This window comes from Wyeomyia smithii, chromosome 1, assembly GCF_029784165.1.
Source record: "Wyeomyia smithii strain HCP4-BCI-WySm-NY-G18 chromosome 1, ASM2978416v1, whole genome shotgun sequence".
NCBI lineage: Eukaryota > Metazoa > Arthropoda > Insecta > Diptera > Culicidae > Wyeomyia > Wyeomyia smithii.
Window position 1 is genome coordinate 24,920,135 of NC_073694.1, and position 24,141 is coordinate 24,944,275.

The window sequence follows — 24,141 nt, forward strand, 5'->3', positions numbered from 1 at the left end:
CCGGATCGGAATCCGTCCTCCTGTTAACTCGCTACAGACCCAAATAGAAGTGCACAAAAAGATTACGCGGCTAGCGCTACAATGTTGTTGAATCAAACAAATCAAATGTGGCGTGGGTTTTTCGAAGCCCTGCAATAGTAATTCTAAAAAGGTTTACCTTATTGGTGAAGTTCAGCCTGACTTTCTAAACAATTTCACCCAAAATACTTTCACCTAATGTTCCACTATTCATTTAAACGATTTTACAAGTGCAGAACAATTTTTAGTTTCGCTGCGATACAGATAAACAATGCACACTAAAAGCGCATTGCTCGTAACTGAATAAAATTATTGCATCCACTAACATAAAAAATATCAACATTTTTGGGAAAATATCACTCTCTAGACAATGGAATTTCAGGATGAAGCACAGTCACATTTGTCTCGTATATTTAATGATATTCAAATCAGGCGAAACGACAACACAAAATTATCTGTGTTTAACGAATGAAAAGTGCGAAGTCACACAATAATTTACCTATAGCGAAACGAGGGTGCAATCTAACGATAAAACAAAACAATAGTGGTAGTATTTCATTTAAACCTAGTAGCTACACAAACGAGCAACAGAAAATTCTCTCCTACTGTTCTACACAATTATTTTAAGTTCCACAATAGTCAACGCAAAATCTAATTATAAATAGAACCGCGAATAAGTAATTTGAAAACCCTAGTAAAACTCTAAATGCAGTTGTCGGTCAAGGCTCTTGTTACACAACGCTTAACAATACAATTGTAGAGGCTTCAGCACGGATAGTACTGTTGAAACAGATCGGTAAAGTTGACCAACGTAAACGATAGGATCGACCCGAGCAGCGAGCCAATCTGGGTGACGGCTCCAACCCACACAAGCGATCGGCCTCCCTGGTAACGGAAAACGGTGGTTATCGATAGCCGAACGTAGCTGACCAACCCGATCAGAATGGTCCAGGTGAGAATCTGAGAAAAAAAAACGCAAAATATTAATCATAAGAATGAATGATGTCAATAGGAAACTTACCACTAGAACCTCCCCGGAAGGTAAACCCACCAGCGGTGGGCTCGGACTCATGAAGGCCGTCGCCAGAGCGTACACCGTGAATACAGCGGCCAGTAGCGAAATCGAGATGATGGCCCGTATCGAAGTGTGGGGCAGGAAAAGCGCCATAAAACAGGCCACCGGATTGGCCATGGTGCTAAGCGTGACCGTCAGATGGTAGGCCACGTTACCGTACGGCAGGCACGAGTACGACTGCACACTAGGGAAGATTCCGTTCCCGAAGGTGCACAGTATGCCCAACAGTATCATAAGATATGCGTAGTTGCGATTCGAGAGAATTTTAGTCTTTTCGAGCTTCACGTTGGGTTTGTCGGTCGGGGTGGGCGTTTCCGCCGACTGTTGCCCGTGCTCATAAGTGTAGTCATTCCCATGGCTGATGACGACGGCCGCATACTCCTGGTGGCAACGTTTGTGGTTGTCCAGGACAGTGAATGCCACTGTGCTGACGATGAATACCGCAAAAACGAAAATGAAGTACTCCATCGAGCCAAACCGGGGCGGTGGAGTGTAACTGATGAACTCTGGCGCATTCGGATCGGACGAATTGTTTGGAATGCACTCGGCGTTGCCGCCGACACCTTGTATTAACGCCACGATGCTCGGCACGAATCCACTAAGACCTTCACCGATCAGGTAGGTAATTAGATAGACATCCCGAAAGCGTCCCATGTACGGCATGAAAAGTACGGAACTCGTGCAACCGACCAGCGCGAGGGCAAAAACACACGCCAGCATAGCAACAGACCGCTCGGCACCGAACAGGTACGCTGTACTCTGATAAAGAAACGCCATACAAATCGAGCCCACGCTTCCTATCACTAGCAGCCCGTAGATGATGTACGAATCCCGAGCGACTTTCCACTTTTGCACTGCCGTGTACAGCAGAGCACCGATGTTCCCAATTTGGGTCATAATCACCATGTAGGAGGGCAGATTCCAGCCCTCCGGGGCGCTGCTCACAAGCAGCGGCAGCTGCACGAAGCTCGAGTTCACCCCAATCCAGGCACTGATGCCGAACAGGATCGCGAGCAGATCCACCAGAACGCTCCGGTTCCGGAAGGTCTCCCGAAGGCCTCCAGCCCTGGCCTTGTGCGTCATGGCGGTCGATTTCTGCAGCAGGTAGTAACTTTCGGTCAGCGCCGACGATGATGGACTGAAAGCAAGCGACAGAAGAGGCATACAGTTAAATCTCAATGGTTTCGATTGGCTTTGGTGGCAATATACCGAGGACCACCACAGTGATTAGATAAGACTGGTTGCAGCTGGTTAGCTGAACTTGAATCGTCGCAATTAATAAGCTGGTAATTTAGGGTTTTCCTTCTCTGTCTGATGCTTTTGACATCCGCGAAGTGGAGGAGGCCGATGCACTAAGCAACCTTTGAAATCTAGTGACTAACGCTGGGTGTGAATTCGTTTTTAAATTCGCTATTGTGAACATCAATCAAATTGATCGTTTAATATGCTTGTATCACAGCTAAAGACAAGTTTGGTGAACTAGAGGACCTCAGAGAGGTCTCATTATAAAACATAGGCTATCAATATCTCGAAACATACGACAAAATTTAATTTTAGATCTCATGTTCAGGACTCCTGACGATTTTATCCACTTCTGCTCTGTGAATCCAAGTCATTTGCAAAAATAGGCAATAAGTGGTAGGCACATATTATCAATGGCCTTACAGAGTTGCTACCAGAAATTTTGGTACTGATAACACCACATTAAGGTCATCCCATTACGATGGGACTACCATTTCTTTTATGACAGTTTTGACCCACAGTTTAATTGCGGTGAATCGCAAAACCGACTGATAGTCATTCTTTACTTGTGGCGTTTTTTTTTTTTTTTTTTTTTTGTTCCCAAATGTGATTTACGATCTAGATTAAACATCATCCTTTTGAAGTGAGCGCTGCGTAATTCGTATATTGTTGCAGTTGGTAGCTTCTGCATCTTACAATGCTTTATTTGATTAGGATTCAATAGCTTTCCTTGAGGAAAAAGGTAGAAATATTGTGCCATTTTGAACCGCAGGTCAAAGCTGCAGCGAAACGCAATGAGTGATCTGCGGTCATTTGTTTAATCGGAAACAAACCCTTATCGCCATCATTATTCGCCAGGAAACATAACTTGTCGGAATTGTTTATGCTACTGTAAACGTAATTTACGACTACAATTTGTTGTTTCAGAATAAACAACTCTGCGAAAGCAATCTCTGTTTGAAAACAGTAGTCAATTCAAATGTGTTTGACTATCATTGAAGAAAGTTCCCTGGCTATTCTGAGAAGTTGAAATTTGAAAAAAAGCATCATTTAATACTTTACAAAGTATTGACCAAACAAAACAAAAAACGTTACTGGTTTTGGAAAAGTACGTCGTAATATAAAAATTCCTAGAAGTTCCTAGGCCATCAAACATTCGAAGTGCGTGTCGCCTGATGTGGCCGAACATGATATCTTTAAAACGTGTTTATTTCAAGAGAGCAAACAAAAACGTAACTGTCCACTTGAAAAAGCTGTCTTGTTGATGCGGAAAGCAGTAAAAAGTATAGTGAACTTTAAGATTTACTCTAGATAACCTCAATTTTTCTCTCATTCTGTTTACTGATAACAGACCCTGGTCCTGTGATAAAATTGGGTATAAAAATTATTTGAATCCTTGATTTTCCGCAAAAAATCCATCATCCAAAGACTGAAAAAATCGAATCACACGTACCGATCGAATGGCACTAAGAAGCTTGGCGGCAATCTACTAGCAATTTAATTTGACGAAAAAGCGACCACGGGTTGCAGTTATAAAGATGCATTAATTACAACCATACAAACGAAGACAGGACTAATCGTGCAACAACGTTGCCTATCTTATCAGGTCAAACAAATCGTACGAAAGCTGTTGTACCACAATCGAAATGCCTTCTCATCGCCCGTGAACGTGATTCCATTTTTTTTGTCCCAAATGCACCTACGGCGACTTACCTTGTAACGAAAGCGTCGCTGTCTACAGCGGCTTTGGCTGCGGCACTCGAGCTGCTTGTCGGACCTCCTGCATCTCGCGGGTATCGTGGATCGACTGAAGCCACCTCGGCACTGGAGGGAATTTGGTCGTAACCGCTAACACCACCGCTACCAACCCCTGCGGGTCTACCTCCACCGGCAGCTGCTGCTGATACCGCGTTAGATGGCCGGCTCCTGGCCATGCCGATTTACACACTTTTCTACTAGCACCTCTCTGTTTTAAGTGTAGAGTATTATTTTAATCTTCCGCCGGCATTGGGATGTCTATCGACGAATCAGATAAGAGGTATCACCAAAATGGGCGCTCTTCCCGTAGTGCAGTTTTTGCAGTCAATCAATCGTACGTCATACCACAGACGGAATGAGGGTAGATAGAACCGCTTTCTTTTCAACACGGAAACTGCTTTCTCGCTACTGACGCATCGCTGAAATGAAAACATAGCATTACAAATTGAGTTCGATTTCAATAATTAAGTTTTATACGATAGATTTTACACTACATACATCGCGGTACGCTGGGAGGGCGAGAGAGAGATTGTCGTCAAAAAGATTTTTCGGTTGAGCTTTTTATTAAGCGCTATCCCTTTATTGACATGTGTATTTTCTGTTTGATCACAAGGATATGCAAGGTTGTGACCAACGATTTTTTGAATTGATAAGAAAATTGGAACTAAATAAGGATACCTATGTATGCATAATCTTTAGCATAGTTGAAGCAGGATTTATTGGTCTGGACGCGTTTGGAGCTGTTAAATCGGTTAAATCCTATCTCCCTGCCTGTAATAATAAGGCATAGCACGCACTTGACTGCATATCTTGGGTATGTAAAAAAGTTTGTCAGTGCAGGAAAAACGCCACCTTTTCCAGGGGACTTGAATGGTTCAAATGAATTCGTTGCAAATTTAGATTTTGTGAAAATGGTATCAACTATGTTTGCACCCGTTCCTGCAGTCCTTGTTGGTCTACAGGCCGTCATAAGATACTTCATTAATGTTTTTTGTGAAAGTTCCGTTTGGTTTGCTGATGTTACCCAGACCATTTACATGATCATTTGAGAGCCCCTATATGCCTGATTTTTTTTTCAATATTTTATGCCACACTGTAGTATTGCTCTATTGATACAGTTGTAAAGTTTAGTGGTATATTTTCTAGCTGAAGTTTTCGTTTATATCATTCCTAGGATTTCTGTATGTTACTTTTATTAGTTCGCCAGCATTATAATCAACTACCGTAACCCGGGGTGAGATTGTGCCATACAAACCTATTGTTTGTCAGCTATCCCATGGTGATCACAAGAACAATGTTTCTTGAATAAGTTTCCTCGAATACTTAGCCAAGAAAGACTAGTCTTGTGACCCGGACTCGATGGCCTACAAGTCACGGGTGAGATGGCACAATCTCGCCCCGGCTGACGGTACTTTGTGTTTATGGTCAGACAAAACTTCCTCATCTGAGACGTGCCAGCTCATATTTGTCTAATTTTTTGACTATTTTTACGCGGATTCCGGAATTTACGGGTTATTTTTTTCTTCCGCGGATTCCTGAATTTCTTTACTCGGTTTTTTTTACGCGGATTGCGGAGTTTACGCGATTTCCTTTTACGTGGCACGTATCCCCAGCGTAAAAAGCGACTTTAGTGTACTACTTTTTAATTTTTTGTACGTATAGAATAAAATCTCTGCATCTGGCGAAACTAGGATGAAAATAACTTGAAAAAGAGGTGGGGCCACTTACAAAAAAAGGTAGAGCCTCTTACAACATGTGTCTAGAATGGTCTTTATAACAGAAAGCGAGCTCGTGATTGGTTAACTAATCGTCTCGCCTAACCATAGGCCATAGATATAGTATGTTGCTATATCCAGCACTTTTTCAGTTACAAAAATAACTACCACAAAGCAGTGCACAGCAGTACGAGAACTCGGAATCGTGAATTTTTTTCATTTACTTTTCAAAAACTGGTTCTATTGACGTATCTCCAGAAGATATTTACTAGATAAAAAGCCTCAGAGAATGACAATAATTTCTAGTTCGAAACTCCACCGCTAGTGGCGCTTTAAAACCAAACTGAACATGGCGGGCATTTGTGTACAATAAAAAAGCGGTAACACATTCGACGCATGGTTTTTGCGGTGCACCGACCTGTTTGACAGGGGTGCCTCAAAATTGGATGACGATGCTAAAGTTCGACTTCTGTTGAGGAACTGAGCCCACAGGATCATGAGCAGTACAAGTTTTATACTACCGAAATTCACTCGGGAATTTACCTTTGACCAGACCATCGATAAACTCAAGGCACTTTTCGGTGCAAGCGTTTCCATCTTTCGATGACGGCACAACTGCCTCCAAACAACCAAGGAAGAAAGTGGAGACTATCTCGCTTACTCGTGCAAGGTCAATGAATCTTGCTATGATTTTAAACTGTCAGAATTGATAAAGAAGCAGTTTAAGTGTTTAACTTTCCTGTGCGGCCTCAAATCGAAACAGGATGCTGATGCGGCTAATCAACAAACTAAATGAAGCTGAGAAACTGACCCTCCAGCAGTTTGGGAGTCAATCACATCGTTCTGCAACCTAGTTTCCGATTCAGCCAGTTAAGACGTTGCAGACCTCCGTTCCGTTCCGAGTCTTCACCTCGAAATTAGGCCTGTACAACAAAAGTACAGTCCAGCTGGTTCTGAACGACAATCCATAGCCGGTTTTTCGACACCATCATGGATGCTCACTGGCTTGGGATGTGCGACTGGCTATTTGGACGACATTTTGGTAGGTGGCCAGACCAAAGAAAAACACCAACAAACCCTTCACCGAGTCCTCACTCGCCTCGAGAGTTTGGGTTCACTGTGCGCATAGAAAAATGCAGTTCCACTAACATGCGCCAGCTGAAATAACTTGCCAAATTTTGGATGCGGACGGCATCAGGCCTGATCCGAATATTGTGGCGATCATAAACATGCCACTCCCGCACGACTTGCCTACACTTCGGTCACATAAACAGACGTGCCTCTTCGAACGAAAATTCTGAAAAAATTTCGTCCTTATTCGAAACGCTACACTCATGCGCCACTATGTGAGCGTATTGCCTACTAGCTTATTTTCGTAAAACGGTTTTTGTCTTTGCTAATGGGTGTGCACGCTTGCTTATAGCGACACTAGCGGCATTACTGCCCACAAAGCAAAATTACAAAATTATCGTTATTTTTCTAGTCGATGAAATCGTCTTTGAGTGACACGTCTGTTTGTCTGTGCTGCGGTCGTACCTGGGAGCCATTAGTTATTATTGGAAGTATATAAAAGAGTTGCGTACCCTTAGGCACTCTATGGACCGGCTGCTCAAAACTCAAACCCATCGGTTCCCTGACGGGTCGGTGAAAGCGATCTACCAGGTGTCCCGCAGCCAAAAGCAATTATAGTCAGGTAGAAAAAGATGGTCTGGCATTGGTGTTCGCTGTGACTCGATTTCACCGAATGCGGTTCGACCGGAAGTTCGTCGGTGGGCCCTAAATCTCCTGCCATACGGTTTTGAAATTCGCTCTATCTCTTTGGATAGCTTCGGTCACGCAGATGTTCTATCTAGGCTGGATCATCGTCACGTGCGTCCGGAAGAGGAGTATGTAGTAGCCAATCTGGAACTGGAACACAGCATTCGCATCCTTGTCAACGAATCGCTCCAGATATATCCACTCTCGTCCAAGGACGTCCATGGCGAAACCATCAGTGATGTGATGAGTCATTCACTATGTCAACCAAGGTTGACCATCGGAGAAAGCAAGCATTACCGATCCTGGTATTCAACAGTACTACCAGCGTCGTGAATGTCTCTCCATCATGGCCCGATGCCTCATGTACGGCGACAGGTCGGAACTGAAAAGATCCAAGAAACCATGCGGATCCTTCGAGGAATATTCACAAGACATGGTAATCCGGAAACGCTAGTCACTGATAATGGGACTCAACTCACCAGCAGCGAATTCGAAGCCTTTTGTAACGCTTGTAAAATCATCCATCTTAGAACTGCGCCCTATCAATACTTTCAAAAGATACCAAAGTAACCTTCGACGAAACCATGAACACCTTTCTGCTGTGCTACACGTCGACGCCCTGTAACAGTGCACCTGGTGGGAAGTCACCTGGCGATTTGATGTTTGGCAGACTCTTTCGCACAGCTTGGAAGCTATTCCGGCAACAACGTAGTTATCATCCTCAAGATTTTGTCTGGGCTAAGGTGTATTCCGCCAACAAGTGGACTTGGCAGTATAGAACGATCGTCGAGCCCATCGGCAGCGTTATGTACAATATGTGGCTACCATCGGAACAAAGCCTGATCCGATCCGATTGCAACCAGTTGCGAACTCGCCATGAAACAGAGGAAAACTCAGTTCCTACTCGTCAGTCTTCAAAAAAATCCCAGCCGTTCTGTTGGTTTTTCGACAGCGTATATGCTCAATTTAGCAACGAACAAGTCCAGTGACAGTGAGAGTGTCATTAGAAGACAAGCAATATGATTAACAATATTAATAAAGTGTTATTTTCTAGGTAATTTTCAAACATTTATTCGAGTACAAGTCACAAACGTCGTAACTTGTATACAAACTTTTATCAAAGATATTCCCTTTTTTCGTTTCGGTGTTAGTTATTTCTTGCCTTTCCCTTGGCTAACTTTGATAACCTTGAAGATAAAGAGTTTGAAATTTGTATCAGCCTTATATAAAAATATCTCACAAATGAGAAAAAATGGTAAGTAAAGAGAACAATATTTGTAATTTTGCTAGCATGCGGATCTAGGCGGGACTCGAACCCACGATCTCACTTTTCTCTTTTTTTTAATTTTTTCAACCAATTTAAACTCAACATCCTCCAAAAAAATGGTATTTTGGTTCTTTATGTTGCCGAAGCGGATGGAATAGTTGATATGGTTCCTGAGGAATTACCGGAACATGTTCCGGTAATAAAATGATCATGATCAAAGCAGCCTCTAATTACTCGGATGGTAATATCAGTGTCTAGGTCGTCAGCCTTATTTTATCAAGCGACACCTCAAATGACATGGAATTGAAACTAGTTTACTAGGGCCGTTCATTTTTGACATGGTTCGATTTTGACAACTGAAAAAATTGTTTCCAAAATCGAACAGAGCCTGTGTTTTAATTTTTCATCATAATACATATAGAATTTTACAAACATGTTAACATTTAATTCAGGTCAATTTAAACACTTTATCAGTAAACAGATTCAGAAAAAAATGAATCAGTTTAAAGATACCAAAAAAACATCAAAGATGCCATATTGCAAAGTCATAGCAATTAATGTTTGAATAGTGTTGTTCAATTACACGTAAGGTTATGGAAAGTGATATTATCTTGAAGATGTTACTGTAAACAAATTTTTAATTGAAAAATAGAAATACAAATATAGGAACTCCAATATCAAGATGGAATGAATTTGGTTTTCCTCTATACCGCCACCGCGGGATGCAAATAGGATTGTCATATTGTACTAAATTCATTTAGCTAGCAAAATATAATCCACAGTAAAGCTCATTTAACTATCTTTTGAAAGATCTGTACTGGTTCTCTATTGTTTTTCAAATACCCTCTATTCAGTTATTCGAATAAATCTGAGAAAAACAGAGTGCAGAGTTCCGAACTAAACAACAATGCACCGAATTTATATACTCTGCTATCTGCCTCTACCGACACGTAAAGAATTTTGTTGTCCACGGTGGCGCAGCGTGCACCCGAATAATCATATTGAATACTGATATTTGAGCCGTTGAGAGCAAAAGTGGTACATGTGCCATTGAGTAAATTTTTCAGGAGACGCGATGTACGAAAACACTCAAATAGTAAATTATGTTCAACAATTTTTTCCAGCATAACTGCACTAAATCATTGCTGGAGAGGTTTCAAAAGACGGTACATGAAAGCATAACGAGCTCTAGTTGAGAAACTCACACAGACTTCAATGGAAAAACATGTACCACTTTTGTTCTATGGGAAAAATAATGACAACCAGAAAACGTTGAGAGCAAAAGTGGTACATGTCCAGTGTGAGCATGAAGGATGCATTATAGCTCTCTAATCTTAGGACATAGAACTTTCATGTCTTCAGCAGAATTGTCCATGTGATTGAGTACTATAGAATGATGACCTGTTTGTTAAGGAATTCCGTCTCTTCGTGGCGCTAGTGTATATGTATTTGGCAACAGCATACGAGTTGATACTGAAATAGGTAAAATGCTTTCTGTTACAAAATAGTCACGGATACACTAGCGCCACGTAGTGAGAAAATTCCAAAGCAGACAGATCTTCATCTGAAAGTACTCATTCACTTGACCAACTTTGCTGAAGACATGATTGTTTTATATCCTAAGATTCTCGACAATTCATCTAACATGCACAGACTGGACATGTACCACTTTTGCTCTCAACGAAATGGTGGTTGTGTTGATTACCAAAAATTTTGTTGGCTATAACTTTGGTTTAGGTTATCAGATTCCGGTTTTTCTTGGATATTCTAGTACATTATTGCGTTCTGCATCAATTTATGCAAAAAACCCAAAAAGTGTAAAAATGGCACATGTACCACTTTTGCTCTCAACGACTCATTTGCTACTATACGAAACAAGAAGAAGAAGAAGAACACAATTCAAACGGCATTTCGATTGTGTTCCAGATCGCAAAACGACACCTACGTGATGACCCAACACGCCTCACTGTGCATCGACAGCAGCAATGTAGTCTTTTGGCTCGGCTGCATACAAATGAATTTCGAGTTCTTCTGCACTGACAGATGACGAGTGACCAGCGCTCTATTCATACATTGCTCGGTGCAGCACTGTTGCCTGCATGTCAGCATGTTTTCCTTCAAGACATCAGTTTTAATAACATTCTAACAGCAGAACGTAAAACTGTCTGATTGTGGTGGTGGTTGCAAACTTTCCGAAAAAGCTGTACCTTCAGGACATCAAAGTAGTCTAGGCTCATGCGAGCAAACATTAGTTGACCTATTGGGACGGGGAGATTGTCAATTTTTTTCTCCACTGCTATACAGGATATCACAGCAGACAGTTGGTGTCTACTCGTGAAGTCTGTGCCAGGCGTGCTTGCATGTGATTGGTACATTGTTCGTGAAAATTCGACCTTGAAACTTTTATGAAATTTTCACTGTTTAATAATGAAGTGATAACGATAACTGAAGAATCACAAAACTGTCCATCATGTTATCAATCCAACGACATATTGATTATCGTGATCCATCCTGTGGTTACATTAGTATTGACGTTTGAAATCCTTCATTCCAACGTTACACCTTGGTTTTAGTTTCCGCAGAATGTATCTCAATATAGTGCAGTTAGACGTAGTCCTACGTCAAAAAAAATTTCTTAATGGTATTCAAGAGACATCATAAAACAACCTTTACTTCTAGCTGCTGCATATTTTGCAGAGATGGTTTTTGGTGGCAGACCTCCCGGAAACTATCTGGCACACGGTTTAGGCCTAAACACAATGGATACGTTGCAGCTGCGTTTGCGGCAATTTGACAGTTAGCCCATGCATTTTCTGTCAAATTAACGTCAACGCAATGCAAACGCATCCATTGTGCTTGGGCCTTTACAATAAGCTAGTTATAATTTCAACTAACACTGGTGCGTACAACTGTACTTTGAAACCCCAGTCAGCAGAGAGGAATTTGCTGACACATGCTGGAACAGCATTACACAACGTTTCTTGTGCACTCGAAATAATGCTCATTATCTGACGACTGGGATTTTTGCTTAGCAAATCACTATGACGACAGTAATTGCATGTTTTACTATCCGTACACACGTGTTATCTGATTATCTTAGTACCTACATGAAAGATAATTAGTAAACATCTATGTTGAACGTTCAAACTGTTACGCATTCACCGTGAAAAGTTACATCATTGATTGAACTTGCAAACCGAAAGCTGACTAGACTTTTTTCCTACCTCACCTAATGTTACAGTCGGCTAATCAATCCACGGCAGATAACGGTACCCACGTCACACGTTCTTGCTGCTGCTACCAATAATCCTTCCGGCATGCTGCCGCTGCAACAAGTAGAGTTAACACTGTTTTGTTACAACAATCCACGAAATTATTATTCTTCACAGCTTATTTTGCTGAAAACCGAAACGTGTCAGAAGCGCCGTGTTTGCTGCACTGAATGAAGGCCAGAGTTTCGTCTGCGAAGGAAAAACGTTCTTCCGTCTATTTTCGGTCTGCCATTGACGATTGACGACGGGTTGTAGTTTTGAACACACAAAGCCGGTACCGTCTGTCACTATCTCGAGCGTTTGTTGATTAAAACTAATCGAAACTAACTGAGGTATCAATTGATTGGTTGACCTTTCCTTCTCACGTTGGGGCACTTTCTGTTCGTTTGCTTGTTGTGGAAACTATAGAAAAGTAGCCCCTACAATTCTTTCTTCCTACAATAAATAATAACTATAATACAACATGACGTACCTGTCCTGGCGCCTTCTGATAATGGGTTACTGATGGGGAGCGGTTAACAATATGCACTTTTCCTTTCCCTTCTCTGACCAACTTTTGTTTGTATTTACATGCTCCGTACATCGGTGTGTATGTACAGAAAAACGGTAGTTAACAAACCGAGCAGTGACAGAAAATCACGACACTAATGGCACGAGAGGATTGAGAGAAGGAAGCAATTGGACAGTGTGAGAGAAGTAAACGAACGCTCGTCAGTGTCTCGGAGGTGCGTTTAGTAATTCAGTTAACAGTATTTATACAGTTACCAGCAGGGTTGTTCATCTACCGGAAAATTGCTAGACTATACTGGAACATAAAAATAATCAATACAGCTTCTCGTTTCTTATTTCTGTGATAAGAGCGATAAGAGGTACCTTGCATGAATAGGAGCATGATATTACTCAATGTAAAACTGTAAAACTGTAATCATTCTTCATAGCTTTAGCTAAGTGCGTCCAATGCAAACCGATTGGATTTTCAGTGTTATGTATGTTTCCCTTGAGCTTGCTTGATTTCTGGCAAATTTTTGAATCCCAAAACGTTGGGATTTTTTTCAGTAATTATTGGTTTCTCGAGATTTCCTACTGGATTTGTAAGCTTTCTGGTACTTGAAATTCGCGAGCTTAGGGAATTTTCAGTATTTTTAGAGTCGGGGATTCTATGTTTTTGTTTTCGTTTTTGATTTTGTTCTTTAATCTTCTGGATTTGAGAGATTTCAGATTCTTGGAATTTTCCCATTCTTATAGATATTTAATGTTTTGTTTCTATTAGAATCTTAACGTTTTCAAGGGAATTGTTAAAGTGATTTTACTTCTACATTTTTCACTTCACCGCTAATACCACAAGTAATTGCTATACTTACATTCAAACTCGATGCCGTCAGAATGCGGATAAAGGCAATTTTAAAATGCAGTTTTTTAAAAAAACATTAAACTCGCACCAGCATCTTGAGTGTTTTCATAATTCTAATTTGAATTTTGCTAGTCAAGTTGACATTTTTCCCCAAAAATGGATGTTTGTCTACATTTCGATAATAAACTTTACCAATACTATTACTGTAAAATTTAAAATGACAAAATTTTGTTCTAAAGTTACAAGTTGCAATTTTTAGGCCAATCAATAATCCACCAGATGGAAAAGAGCATTGCTTAAGAGCAGCTCTACTATGAAATTAAATTATAACACGGCACGAATATTTTTGAATAGTTAAAATATATTTGATGACAGCAGGAAGGCGCAGCTGAACCTAAACGTAAAGATAATACTATAAACATTCATCCAAAGTTGCTTAACCCTTCGAGAGATGCTTCATTAGTTCCTTTCGTTTCTTGTCGATGTGCGACTGAAGGCAGCTCTTCAGTGAGGCGTATTTGTTTTCAGCTCTTTGTCTCAACATTGTCTCCAGTAAACTGATCATTTCTTCACACTAAAAAGTTTCACCAGTTAGCGCAAAACCTAAAAAACCGTCATCCCGTACTCACCGTCAATTCTGATTCCGGTCGACCGTACTTAACGAACAAACATTGGGGGGCGTGCTTTCGGTGTTCGGTCCATGGATCATCGGTTTCCTCCCAGCCGTCCAGTACTTTACTACACACGAAGCAAATGGCCGTATCTTGCTCGTTGTCGTCCCCGTGCCAACAAAAACCCGCTTCGGCCATCTGCGAAAACACAAAATTAGATTCCACTCGGGTCGCGTTCGCAGCATTTAACCAACGATTTTTCGTTACCTTCTGAATGTTGCACGAACTGGAACTTGAGAAGGGCCATTTTTTGAAACTTGCAACTCGGTCCTTTTCGAAGAGGTACACTTTTTCCACATTCGTTTGACTCATGTTCGCTTAAATAGGTATAATAACTTTAAAAAACAATCAGTTTTACACGATTAGTTTGCCAATTGCTTGCTCTAGCCGCTTTACGGGTTTTAAATTTGTTGACGTTTATTGCAGGGGCAGGCTGCGCTTCTGTAACGATCTCGTAACGCTAGTGACTTGACGTCAGTTCAAAGTACCCCGTACATAGGTGGCTTATTCAGAGCATATGTACCAGTGGTGGTATATTGACCGTACCGCAGCCAGACGTCCAAGCTGAGCTCCAAACTTGTGTAAGGTTTTTTGTAGTAGCAATCCGTAACCAGATAGCGCTACCAGTACCGCCAGCCTCGTACACCAGTGAAAAAAAATGTATTGTAGCGATAAGGTCATCAGGCAGCGCTAGTGTACAAGTGATTTATAACGCAATTTACTTTGATTGAAAATTTACACGGAAATTTTGATCAATGTTGTTCTTGCTTGGACGTCTGTCTGTGACCGTACTTTTCGAAATATTTCTGGTTGCTGCTGGAGAACCACCAATAACTCACAAAAGGCGTATTTTTATAGAAAACTGAAAACGGATGCATTTTGAGATATAACTACCAAGAGCTTTATAATGTGAAAATACTCATAAAATCATACTGCATGATGTGAATTTGATTTTTCGCTACATAATTAAAAAGTTTTCGTCGATTCTGAGCTTAATTTGGAATATTTTCTCTTTTGGCGTTTTCGGGCCTTTACAAGGGGCTTTTGGCCATTCTGAGCTTAATTTGGGATCATTTTTTTTTTGGCCTTTCCTGACCTTCAGAAGGGGTTTTTGGCCATTCTAAGCTCAATTTGGGATCATTTTCTTTTTTGGCCTCTTCTGGCCTTTAGAAGGGAGTTTCGCCGATTCTGAGATCAATTTGGGATCATTTTCTATTTTGGCGTTTTCTGCCCTTTAGAAGGGGTTTTTGGACATTCTGAGCTTAATTCGAGATCATTTCCTTTTTTGGCCTCTTCTGGCCTTTAAAAGGGGTTTTTAGCGATTTTGAGCTCAATTTGTGATCATTTTCTGGCCTTTAGAAGAGTTTTTTGGCCATTATAACCTCAATTTGCGATCATTTTCTTTTTTGGTGTTTCCTGGTCTTTAGAAAGCGTTTTCGGCCATTCTGGGCTTAATTCGGGATATTTTACTTTTTTAGACTTTTCTGGCTTTTAGAAGCGGTTTTCGGCACTTCTGAGCTTAATTTGGGATCAATTTCTATTTTGGCGTTTTCTGGCCTTTAGAAAAAGTTTCTAGACTTTCCTGGCCTTTACAAGCGGTTTTCGGCAATTCTGAGCTTAGTTTGGGATCGTTTCCTTTTTTGGCCTTTTCTGGCCTTAAGAAGAGGTTTTCGGCGTTTCTGAGCTCAATTTGGGATCATATTCTATTTTAGCATGTTCTGGCCTTTAGAAAGGGTTTCTGGCTATCCTGAGCTTAATTTGAGATCATTTTCTTTTTTGGCCTTCTCTGGCCTTTAGAAGGGGTTTTCGGCGATTCTGAGTTTAATTTGAGATCATTTTATTTTATGGCGTTTTCTGGCCTTTAGAAGGGGTTTTCGGCGACTCTGAGCTTAATTTTGGATCATTTTCTTTTTTGGCCTTTTCTGGCCTTCAGAAGGGGTTTTTAGCGATTCTGAGCTTAATTTTGGATCATTTTCTTTTTTGGCCTTTTCTGGCCTTTAAAAGGGGTTTTCGTCGATTCTGAGCTTAATTTGAGATCATTTTCTTTTTTGGCCTTTTCTGGCCTTTAGAAGGGATTTTCGGCGATTATGAGCTTAATTTGGGATCATTCTCTTTTTTGGCCTTTAGAAGGGGTTTTCGGCGATTCTGAGCTTAATTTTGGATCATTTTCTTTTTTGCCGTGGCCTTTAGAAGGGGCTTTCGGCCATTCGGAGCTTAATTTTAGATCATTTTCTTTTTTGGCCTTTTCTGGCCTTTAGAAGGGGTTTTCAACGATTCTGAGCTTAATTTGGGATCATTTTCTTTTTTGGCCTTCAGAAGGGGTTTTCGGCGATTCTGAGCTTCATTTTGGATCATTTTCTTTTTTGGTCTTTTCTGGCACTTAAAAAGGGTTTTCGGCCATTTTTAGCTTAATTTGGGATCATTTTCTTTTTTGGCCTTTAGAAGGGGATTTCGGCCATTCTGAGCTTAATTTGGGATCATTTTCTTTTTTGGCCTTTTCCTGCCTTTAAAAGGGGTTTTCGGCCATTCTGAGCTTAATTTAGGATCATTTTCTTTTTTGGCCTTTTCTGGCCTTTAGAAGGGGTTTTCGGCCATTCTGTGCTTAATTTGGGATCATTTTCTTTTTTGGCCTTTTCTGGCCTTTAAAAGGGGTTTTCGGCTATTTTGAGCTTAATTTGGGATCATTTTCTTTTTTGGCCTTTTCTGGCCTTTAGAACAGGTTTTCGGCCATTCTGAGCTTAATTTGGGATCATTTTCTTTTTTGGCCTTTTCTGGCCTTTAGAAGGGGTTTTCGGCCATTCTGAGCTTAATTTGGGATCATTTTCTTTTTTGGCCTTTTCTGGCCTTAAAGGGGGTTTTCGGCGATTCTGAGCTTAATTTGGGATCATTTTCTTTTTTGACTTTTTCTGGCCATTAAAAGGGGTTTCTGGCCATTCTGAGCTTAATTTGGGATCATTTCCTTTTTTGGCCTTTTCTGGCCTTTAGAAGGGGTTTTCGGCGATTCAGAACAATTTTTTGGGATCATTTTCTTTTTTGGCCTTTTCTGGCCTTTAAAAGGGGTTTTCGGCCATTCTGAGCTTAATTTGGGATCATTTTCTTTTTTGGCCTTTTCTGGCCTTTAGAAGGGGTTTTCGGCCATTCTGAGCTTAATTTGGGATCATTTTCTTTTATGGCCTTTAAAAGGGGTTTTCGGCCATTCTGAGCTTAATTTGGGATCATTTTCTTTTTTGGCCTTTTCTGGCCTTTAAAAGGGGTTTTCGGCCATTCTGAGCTTAATTTGGGATCATTTTCTTTTTTGGCCTTTTCTGGCCTTTAAGAGGGGTTTTCGGCCATTCTGAGCTTAATTTGGGATCATTTTCTTTTTTGGCCTTTTCTGGCCATTAAAAGGGGTTTTTGGCCATTCTGAGCTTAATTTGGGATCATTTTCTTTTTTGGCCTTTTCTGGCCTTTAGAAGGGGTTTTCGGCCATTCTGAGCTTAATATGGGATCTTTTTCTTTTTTGGCCTTTAAAAGGGGTTTTCGACGATTCTGAGCTTAATTTGGGATCATTTTCTTTTTTGGCCTCTTCTAGCCTTTAGAAGGGGTTTTCGGCTTAATTTTGGATCAGTTTCTTTTTTGCCTTTTCTGGCCTTTAGAAGGGTTTTCGGCCATTCTGAGCTTAATTTGGGATCATTTTCTTTTATGGCCTTTAGAAGGGGTTTTCGGCCATTCTGAGCTTAATTTGGGATCATTTTCTTTTATGGCCTTTAGAAGGGGTTTTCGGCGATTCTGAGCTTAATTTGGGATCATTTTCTTTTTTGGCCTTTTCTGGCCTTTAAGAGGGGTTTTCGGCCATTCTGAGCTTAATTTGGGATCATTTTCTTTTTTGGCCTTTTCTGGCCTTTAAGAGGGGTTTTCGGCCATTCTGAGCTTAATTTGGGATCATTTTCTTTTTTGGCCTTTTCTGGCCATTAAAAGGGGTTTTTGGCCATTCTGAGCTTAATTTGGGATCATTTTCTTTTTTGGCCTTTTCTGGCCTTTAGAAGGGGTTTTCGGCCATTCTGAGCTTAATATGGGATCTTTTTCTTTTTTGGCCTTTAAAAGGGGTTTTCGACGATTCTGAGCTTAATTTGGGATCATTTTCTTTTTTGGCCTCTTCTAGCCTTTAGAAGGGGTTTTCGGCTTAATTTTGGATCAGTTTCTTTTTTGCCTTTTCTGGCCTTTAAAAGGGGTTTTCGGCCATTCTGAGCTTAATTTGGATTCATTTTCTTTTTTGACCTTTTCTGGCCTTTAGAAGGGGTTTTCGGCGATTCTGAGCTTAATTTGGGATCATTTTCTTTTTTGGCCTTTTCTGGCCTTTAAAAGGGGTTTTCGGCGATTCTGAGCTTAATTTGGGATCATTTTCTTTTTTGGCCTTTTCCGGCCTTTAAAAAGGGTTTTCGGCCATTCTGAGCTTAATTTGGGATCATTTTCTTTTATGGCGTTTTCTAGCCCTTAGAAGGGCTTTTCGGCGATTCTGAGCTTAATTTGGGATCATTTTCTCTTTTGGTGTTTTCTGGCCTTTAGAAGGGTTTTTGGCGATTCTGAGCTTAATTTTGGATCATTTTCCTAATTGGTCTTTTCTGGCCTTTAAAAGGGGTTTTCGGCGATTCTGAGCTTAATTTGGGATCATTTTCTTTTTTGGCCTTTTCTGGCCTTTAGAAGGGATTTTCGGCGATTATGAGCTTAATTTGGGATCATTCTCTTTTTTGGCCTTTTCTGGCCTTTAGAAGGGGTTTTCGGCCATTCTGAGCTTAATTTGGGATTATTTTCTTTTTTGGCCTTTTCTGGCCTTTAAAAGGGGTTTTCGGCCATCCTGGGCTTAATTTGGGATCATTTTCTTTTTTGGCCTTTTCTGGCCTTTAGAAGGGGTTTTCAACGGTTCTGAGCTTAATTTGGGATCATTTTCTTTTTTGGCCTTCAGAAGGGGTTTTCGGCGATTCTGAGCTTCATTTTGGATCATTTTCTTTTTTGGCCTTTTCTGGCACTTAAAAAGGGTTTTCGGCCATTCTGAGCTTAATTTGGGATCATTTTCTTTTTTGGCCTTTTCTGGCCTTTAGAAGGGGTTTTCGGCCATTCTGAGCTTAATATGGGATCTTTTTCTTTTTTGGCCTTTAAAAGGGGTTTTCGACGATTCTGAGCTTAATTTGGGATCATTTTCTTTTTTGGCCTCTTCTGGCCTTTAAAAGGGGTTTTCGGCTTAATTCTGGATCAGTTTCTTTTTTGGCCTTTTCTGGCCTCTAAAAGGGGTTTTCGGCCATTCTGAGCTTAATTTGGGTTCATTTTCTTTTTTGACCATTTCTGGCCTTTAAAAGGGGTTTTCGGCGATTCTGAGCTTAATTTGGGATCATTTTCTTTTTTGGCCTTTTCTGGCCTTTCAAAGGGGTTTTCGGCCATTCGGAGCTTAATTTGGGATCATTTTCTTTTTTGGCCTTTTCTGGCCTTTAAAAAGGGTTTTCGGCCATTCTGAGCTTAATTTGGGATCATTTTCTTTTATGGCGTTTTCTAGCCCTTAGAAGGGCTTTTCGGCGATTCTGAGCTTAATTTGGGATCATTTTCTCTTTAGGCGTTTTCTGGCCTTTAGAAGGGGTTTTGGCGATTCTGAGCTTTATTTTGGATCATTTTCCTAATTGGTCTTTTCTGGCCTTTAGAAGGGGTTTCCGGCCATTCTGAGCTCAATATGGGATCATTTTAATTTTGCCGGTTTTGGCCTTTAGAAGGGGTTTTCGGCTTTTCTGAGCTCAACTTAGGATCATTTTCTTTTATGGCCTTTTGTGGCCAAAGAAGGGGCTTTCGGCGTTTCTGAGTTTAATTTGGGATCATATGCTATTATTGCGTTTTCTGGCCTTTAGAAGAAGTTTTCGGCGTTCCTGAGCTTGATTTGGGAGCATTTTCTTTTATGGCGTTTTCTGGCTTTCAGAAAGAGTTTCTGGCCACTCTGAGCTTAATTTGGGACCTTTTTCTCTTTTCGCCTTTTATAGCCTTTTTATATTATTTTGTAAATCAAAATTTATTGTTCATTTAAACACTTCGCACTAAATTATACCATGGTGCATTATGCATGTTCTTTATGGTTACAATAAAAACATTTTTTATTTACTGTTCTCGCCTCGAAAAACATCGTAATTTTTTTTTTGGGTAGGAACTTTCATTATCTAATTCACTGCCTGAGTTTTCAGTGGGATTTGATTAGACGAAACAAATCTTTTCAACTGCGTATACCGCGCTTTATTCGGTTTATTCGCGTTGAAGATGATTTTGAAGACTTTTCGCACTTATGTGAACTCTCATATGTAATCGTCAAAATGTGCGTGATGACAAAAGCAAAAATATTTCCTTCCTTCTTTTACGCACGCAAAAACCAAACAAATATCAGCAACACCGTCAACGCGAATTTGTTAAACGAACGTTACAGAATTGCCCCTTCTGCCTGACAGCGCCACTGTGATCGCGCACTCCTTTCTGACAGTTCGTGTCGCTTCTTTTGTTCTCGTTTGCTTTTCAAACCAGCGCTGTCTCTCTCTCTCTCGCTGACGAACAGAACGTCAAAATTTTTCAACCAGTTGCAGTTCATCTCTCGCTCGATTCGGTCGTCCGGTTGTTCGCTATAGTGAGTTGTTCTCCGGTGGAAGTTAAATAATTCGCGAAAGCGCACACAGACTGCTTTGTGCTGCTGCAAATTTCCCTGGCCCTTGCTGCCGAATTTGCAAAATTACTCCTCCGTTGGGCGTCTTGCTCATTTTTCCTCAGCAACAACCAGCAACGCTAGTGTACTGCTTCGCCAAAACGTCGGAATGTGTTGAAATTCCATCGCTGTCTGTCTGTTCCTGCTTCCTCCCATACGTTCTGCTGCTGCGCTGATCTGATTGTTCAAGTGTCGCGATTAGCAAACAAAATAATCCAATATTGTGTGCGCTCTTCGTTTTGCAGTGACGCAAAGAAAGAAAAATTGATCATTCCGGAAGTCCTGGTTGGTGATTGGTGTTAGTGTTCTACTAGGTGGAAAAAAATTGAATAGTAGATTTCGCGAGCACACAGCCAACGCCAAAAGAATGTCAATGAAAAGCGCTTGGCTACGAGATTGAAGAAGCTTCATCAGTCAACGATTCGCGATGAGCGTTTAGTGTGAAGGAGCAGAAGGTGGTGTGGTGGTGGTGCCAAGCAATAAAAAAATGAAAGTGAAAGCGCCTTCGCCTACTTTAGTCGCCGCCGTTGTCACTCCGACGCTGCCAATGGCCGAGGAGAGTCTTGTGTAAATAAAATTGTTATTTGCAAAAAAAAAATACACACCTAAGTGCCACCCTCATCCGCTGAAAATAAGCCAACGGGGCGCCGCTCTGTAGATTGAAATAACAATATTCGCCCTGATGCCGTAGGAGGGTGCAGCGTTTGTTCCGGAAGCAATTAGTTCCACCTGTGCGCGCAGCGAGAGATAAGTTACCTGAATTGTCAATAGTGCTGTTTTAGTGGCTGTGGAATCTATCCAATATTAGCATCATCAGCATCGATTGCTAGGGCGGCTGCAGTGAAATTTATAGTAAACAACCCGAGTGAACCCAACTAGTGGCTGTAAATTTAGTGAAGAGCGGAAGCCGTTTAGGTTTCGAATGCCCTCTGGCACCGGCAACTCTTGGTGGTGATTGTGGATAGGAATCCTTTAATCTTTCGAGCAGCAACACGGAAACAGGGACGGAGAAGCGGTGGAGTGGCACCTTAGAGCAGCAGAGGTGAACAAGATGGAAAATTCAGGCTCACTTCCATTTCTTCTAGTCACAGCGAACGTCGGCAGCGTTTTTGAGGACGTAAGTTTAAGAGCAAAAATAATCATCTCTACCCGCCCGCCTTATCTATCTGTCGTACGCTTGAGAACGAAAAATTGACACTGGTTTCGAAATGCTGCTGTAGCATATGAGCTTATAAGTACAGAGCAATTCTGAGTAAATTGAATGTGAGAGATTTCACGCAAACTGAGCCTACGGAGTTGGCAAACTTGGTCCTTTCAGATATCGGTAAAATTTTTTAGCGCTACGTTTTTGTTCTCTATACTAGAATACATAAATATTTAACCGCATCATGGATTGCAATCATTTGAAAATGCAAACGAATAAAACTTTCCAAGGTTTAATTTTCGCGTTCAATGAATTGATTACGTGCGAGTATGCCATACTACGGCATGTTTTATTCTCGTGGCAATGACAATTTTTAAAAAACTCCCTTGTCCCAATTGGTCAATTGATGTTTGATTTCGTGAGCCTAGACCAATTTGACCAATCCTGAAAGTGAAGCTGAATGCACATTTGAGACGTTTGAAACTTCTCAGATCTTTGCTTTACGTGCTTACAGTAGACTACGCTGCCCACTTTCTAAACAGCTTGGGTTGGTTAGTAGAAATTACCGCTTTTATAACCGTTTTTTGTATCGTAGATATATCTTGCCCAGGCAAATAAGTCTTCGTAAAAACCCAAAACTGTTCTGGTCAGTTCATTAAGCAGACAGTATGTGAAGTAGGGAGAGCGAAAAATAAGCGAACTGGAAATATGATACAGATTTGGAAAAATATACCGCATCCCGACGGGACTTGAAGCCGCAATCTCCCTTCCTCCCTGTTCTAGTCATTTGTGACTTCAAAGAAAAAAGAACTTTTTGTTGCGCATTTCAAAATAACGTATAATTCACTCATCGCACAGATAAACTCTGCAATCGGAAACACTCCGCGTGATCTCCTTCAGTTGAATATCTTCTACGTGACCGGTCGTCTCATTGAAAAAGAGTTCAAAAAACTGGAATATTCGTGTTCTGCAAGCACTTAAAACCAGGGGGAATCTATCTGTCAAAAATCGTGTAACCAACATATTCGGCAACATGGTGTTTGTTTTGGTTTTTGTTCCTTTTGGTCATGAAATTGATCGATGTGAAATATTATAGAATTGGAATGTTTTTCATCAAAACTCGAGAAACCGCGGAAAACTTTCATGAATGTTGTTTAGCTATTCATATTTTTTCCCCATTATTGTTCATAGTTACAAACATCATGAACCAACAAACGTCATGGACCAGAGTTGATCTGCGATAACACACACATATATGAAATTTGACAGCAGTGAATCCCCTCTGCTTAAAACTATCAATCACGCCACTTTGTGTTGGAAATCATCGTCCAAGAAGCGTTGTTTACTTGTAACTCCTATAACATTTCCGTGGATCAGCATGGCTCCTTTCCCAAAGATCGGTAGCAACGAATTTGACTCAATTCGTCTCTATTTGTTTGAGCCTCTTATCTGGACAAATTGATTGCCCTGCAATACTACACCAGATGAACTTACACGCACCTGAGAGACCACTCCGCACAAATGAATTCCTGTACCTCGAGCCGAGCAGAGTGAACCATGCGCTGTTTAATTCAGTTCGATTTATAGCCGCAAAATTCATAGCTGTTTACGAACTTTTCGACTTCGGATTTTCGATTGATGCCTTCAAATAACGACTTGTGGACCATTCTATGATGTTTAGTGTAATTTTGTATATAACTTAGTTTTAATATATCACTAGACCCATGAAAAAAAAAATTTTCATGTGGATTTCAGAATTTATGCGTTTTTTACGCGGGCTAAGAAATTTTCGCGACTTTTTCCTTTGTTGAACTGGTGCGTTTGCTTCTGCGTGGATCTCAAAATTTACGTGTTTTTACGTGGATCTCGCATTTGACTTGTTTTGTTACGTAGATTCAGGGATTTACCTATTACGCCTCATATCCCTTGCGTGAAAAGAAACTCCAGTATAGTTGTAGTCATCAATGAAAACTTTGCTGCTTAGGATTTTCGAAATTTGCTGTTTTTTTTTGTCTTGAATCATGGCATCAGTTCATTCCGCTTGTACTTTTGGAATTATTAAGTGCTTGGAATTGTCAGAGTTTATTGGATTGTTGCAGATATTTTGAATGGGTTAAATTTTTTTAATGATTTTTGGTGTCTGAGATTTCCTGATTTGGATGGAACT

The 24,141-nt window shown here is 40.7% G+C and overlaps 3 protein-coding genes across 5 annotated transcripts in view; 1 reads left to right on the top strand and 2 right to left on the bottom strand.

Moving 5' to 3' along the window:
• Positions 1-412: 412 nt before the first annotated feature.
• LOC129717814 (solute carrier family 52, riboflavin transporter, member 3-B) lies at positions 413-12,746 on the bottom strand. 3 transcript variants are annotated; one of them, XM_055667996.1, is made up of 4 exons: positions 12,578-12,746; positions 4,049-4,512; positions 1,040-2,231; positions 413-978 (listed from the first exon to the last, which is right to left on the bottom strand). In XM_055667996.1, the coding sequence occupies exons 2-4, from the start codon at positions 4,267-4,269 to the stop codon at positions 784-786; spliced, it is 1,608 nt and encodes a 535-aa protein (XP_055523971.1). In that variant the 5' UTR covers positions 4,270-4,512; positions 12,578-12,746; the 3' UTR covers positions 413-783. The 3 variants fall into 3 exon arrangements, with proteins under 3 accessions (XP_055523971.1, XP_055523970.1, XP_055523972.1); XM_055667995.1 differs by lacking the exon at positions 12,578-12,746 and adding an exon at positions 12,063-12,553; XM_055667997.1 differs by lacking the exon at positions 12,578-12,746 and adding an exon at positions 12,058-12,553.
• Positions 12,747-13,797: 1,051 nt separating this feature from the next.
• LOC129717580 (baculoviral IAP repeat-containing protein 5-like) lies at positions 13,798-14,546 on the bottom strand. The gene is made up of 3 exons (XM_055667594.1): positions 14,335-14,546; positions 14,086-14,265; positions 13,798-14,030 (listed from the first exon to the last, which is right to left on the bottom strand). The coding sequence occupies exons 1-3, from the start codon at positions 14,437-14,439 to the stop codon at positions 13,893-13,895; spliced, it is 423 nt and encodes a 140-aa protein (XP_055523569.1). The 5' UTR covers positions 14,440-14,546; the 3' UTR covers positions 13,798-13,892.
• Positions 14,547-20,715: 6,169 nt separating this feature from the next.
• LOC129729326 (uncharacterized) overlaps positions 20,716-24,141 on the top strand; it is a 40,274-nt gene continuing 36,848 nt past the window's right edge. Inside the window, exon 1 of the mRNA XM_055687840.1 lies at positions 20,716-21,947. Coding sequence (XP_055543815.1) covers positions 21,882-21,947 — 66 coding nt within the window. The 5' untranslated portion in view covers positions 20,716-21,881. The remainder of the gene's footprint in view (positions 21,948-24,141) is intronic.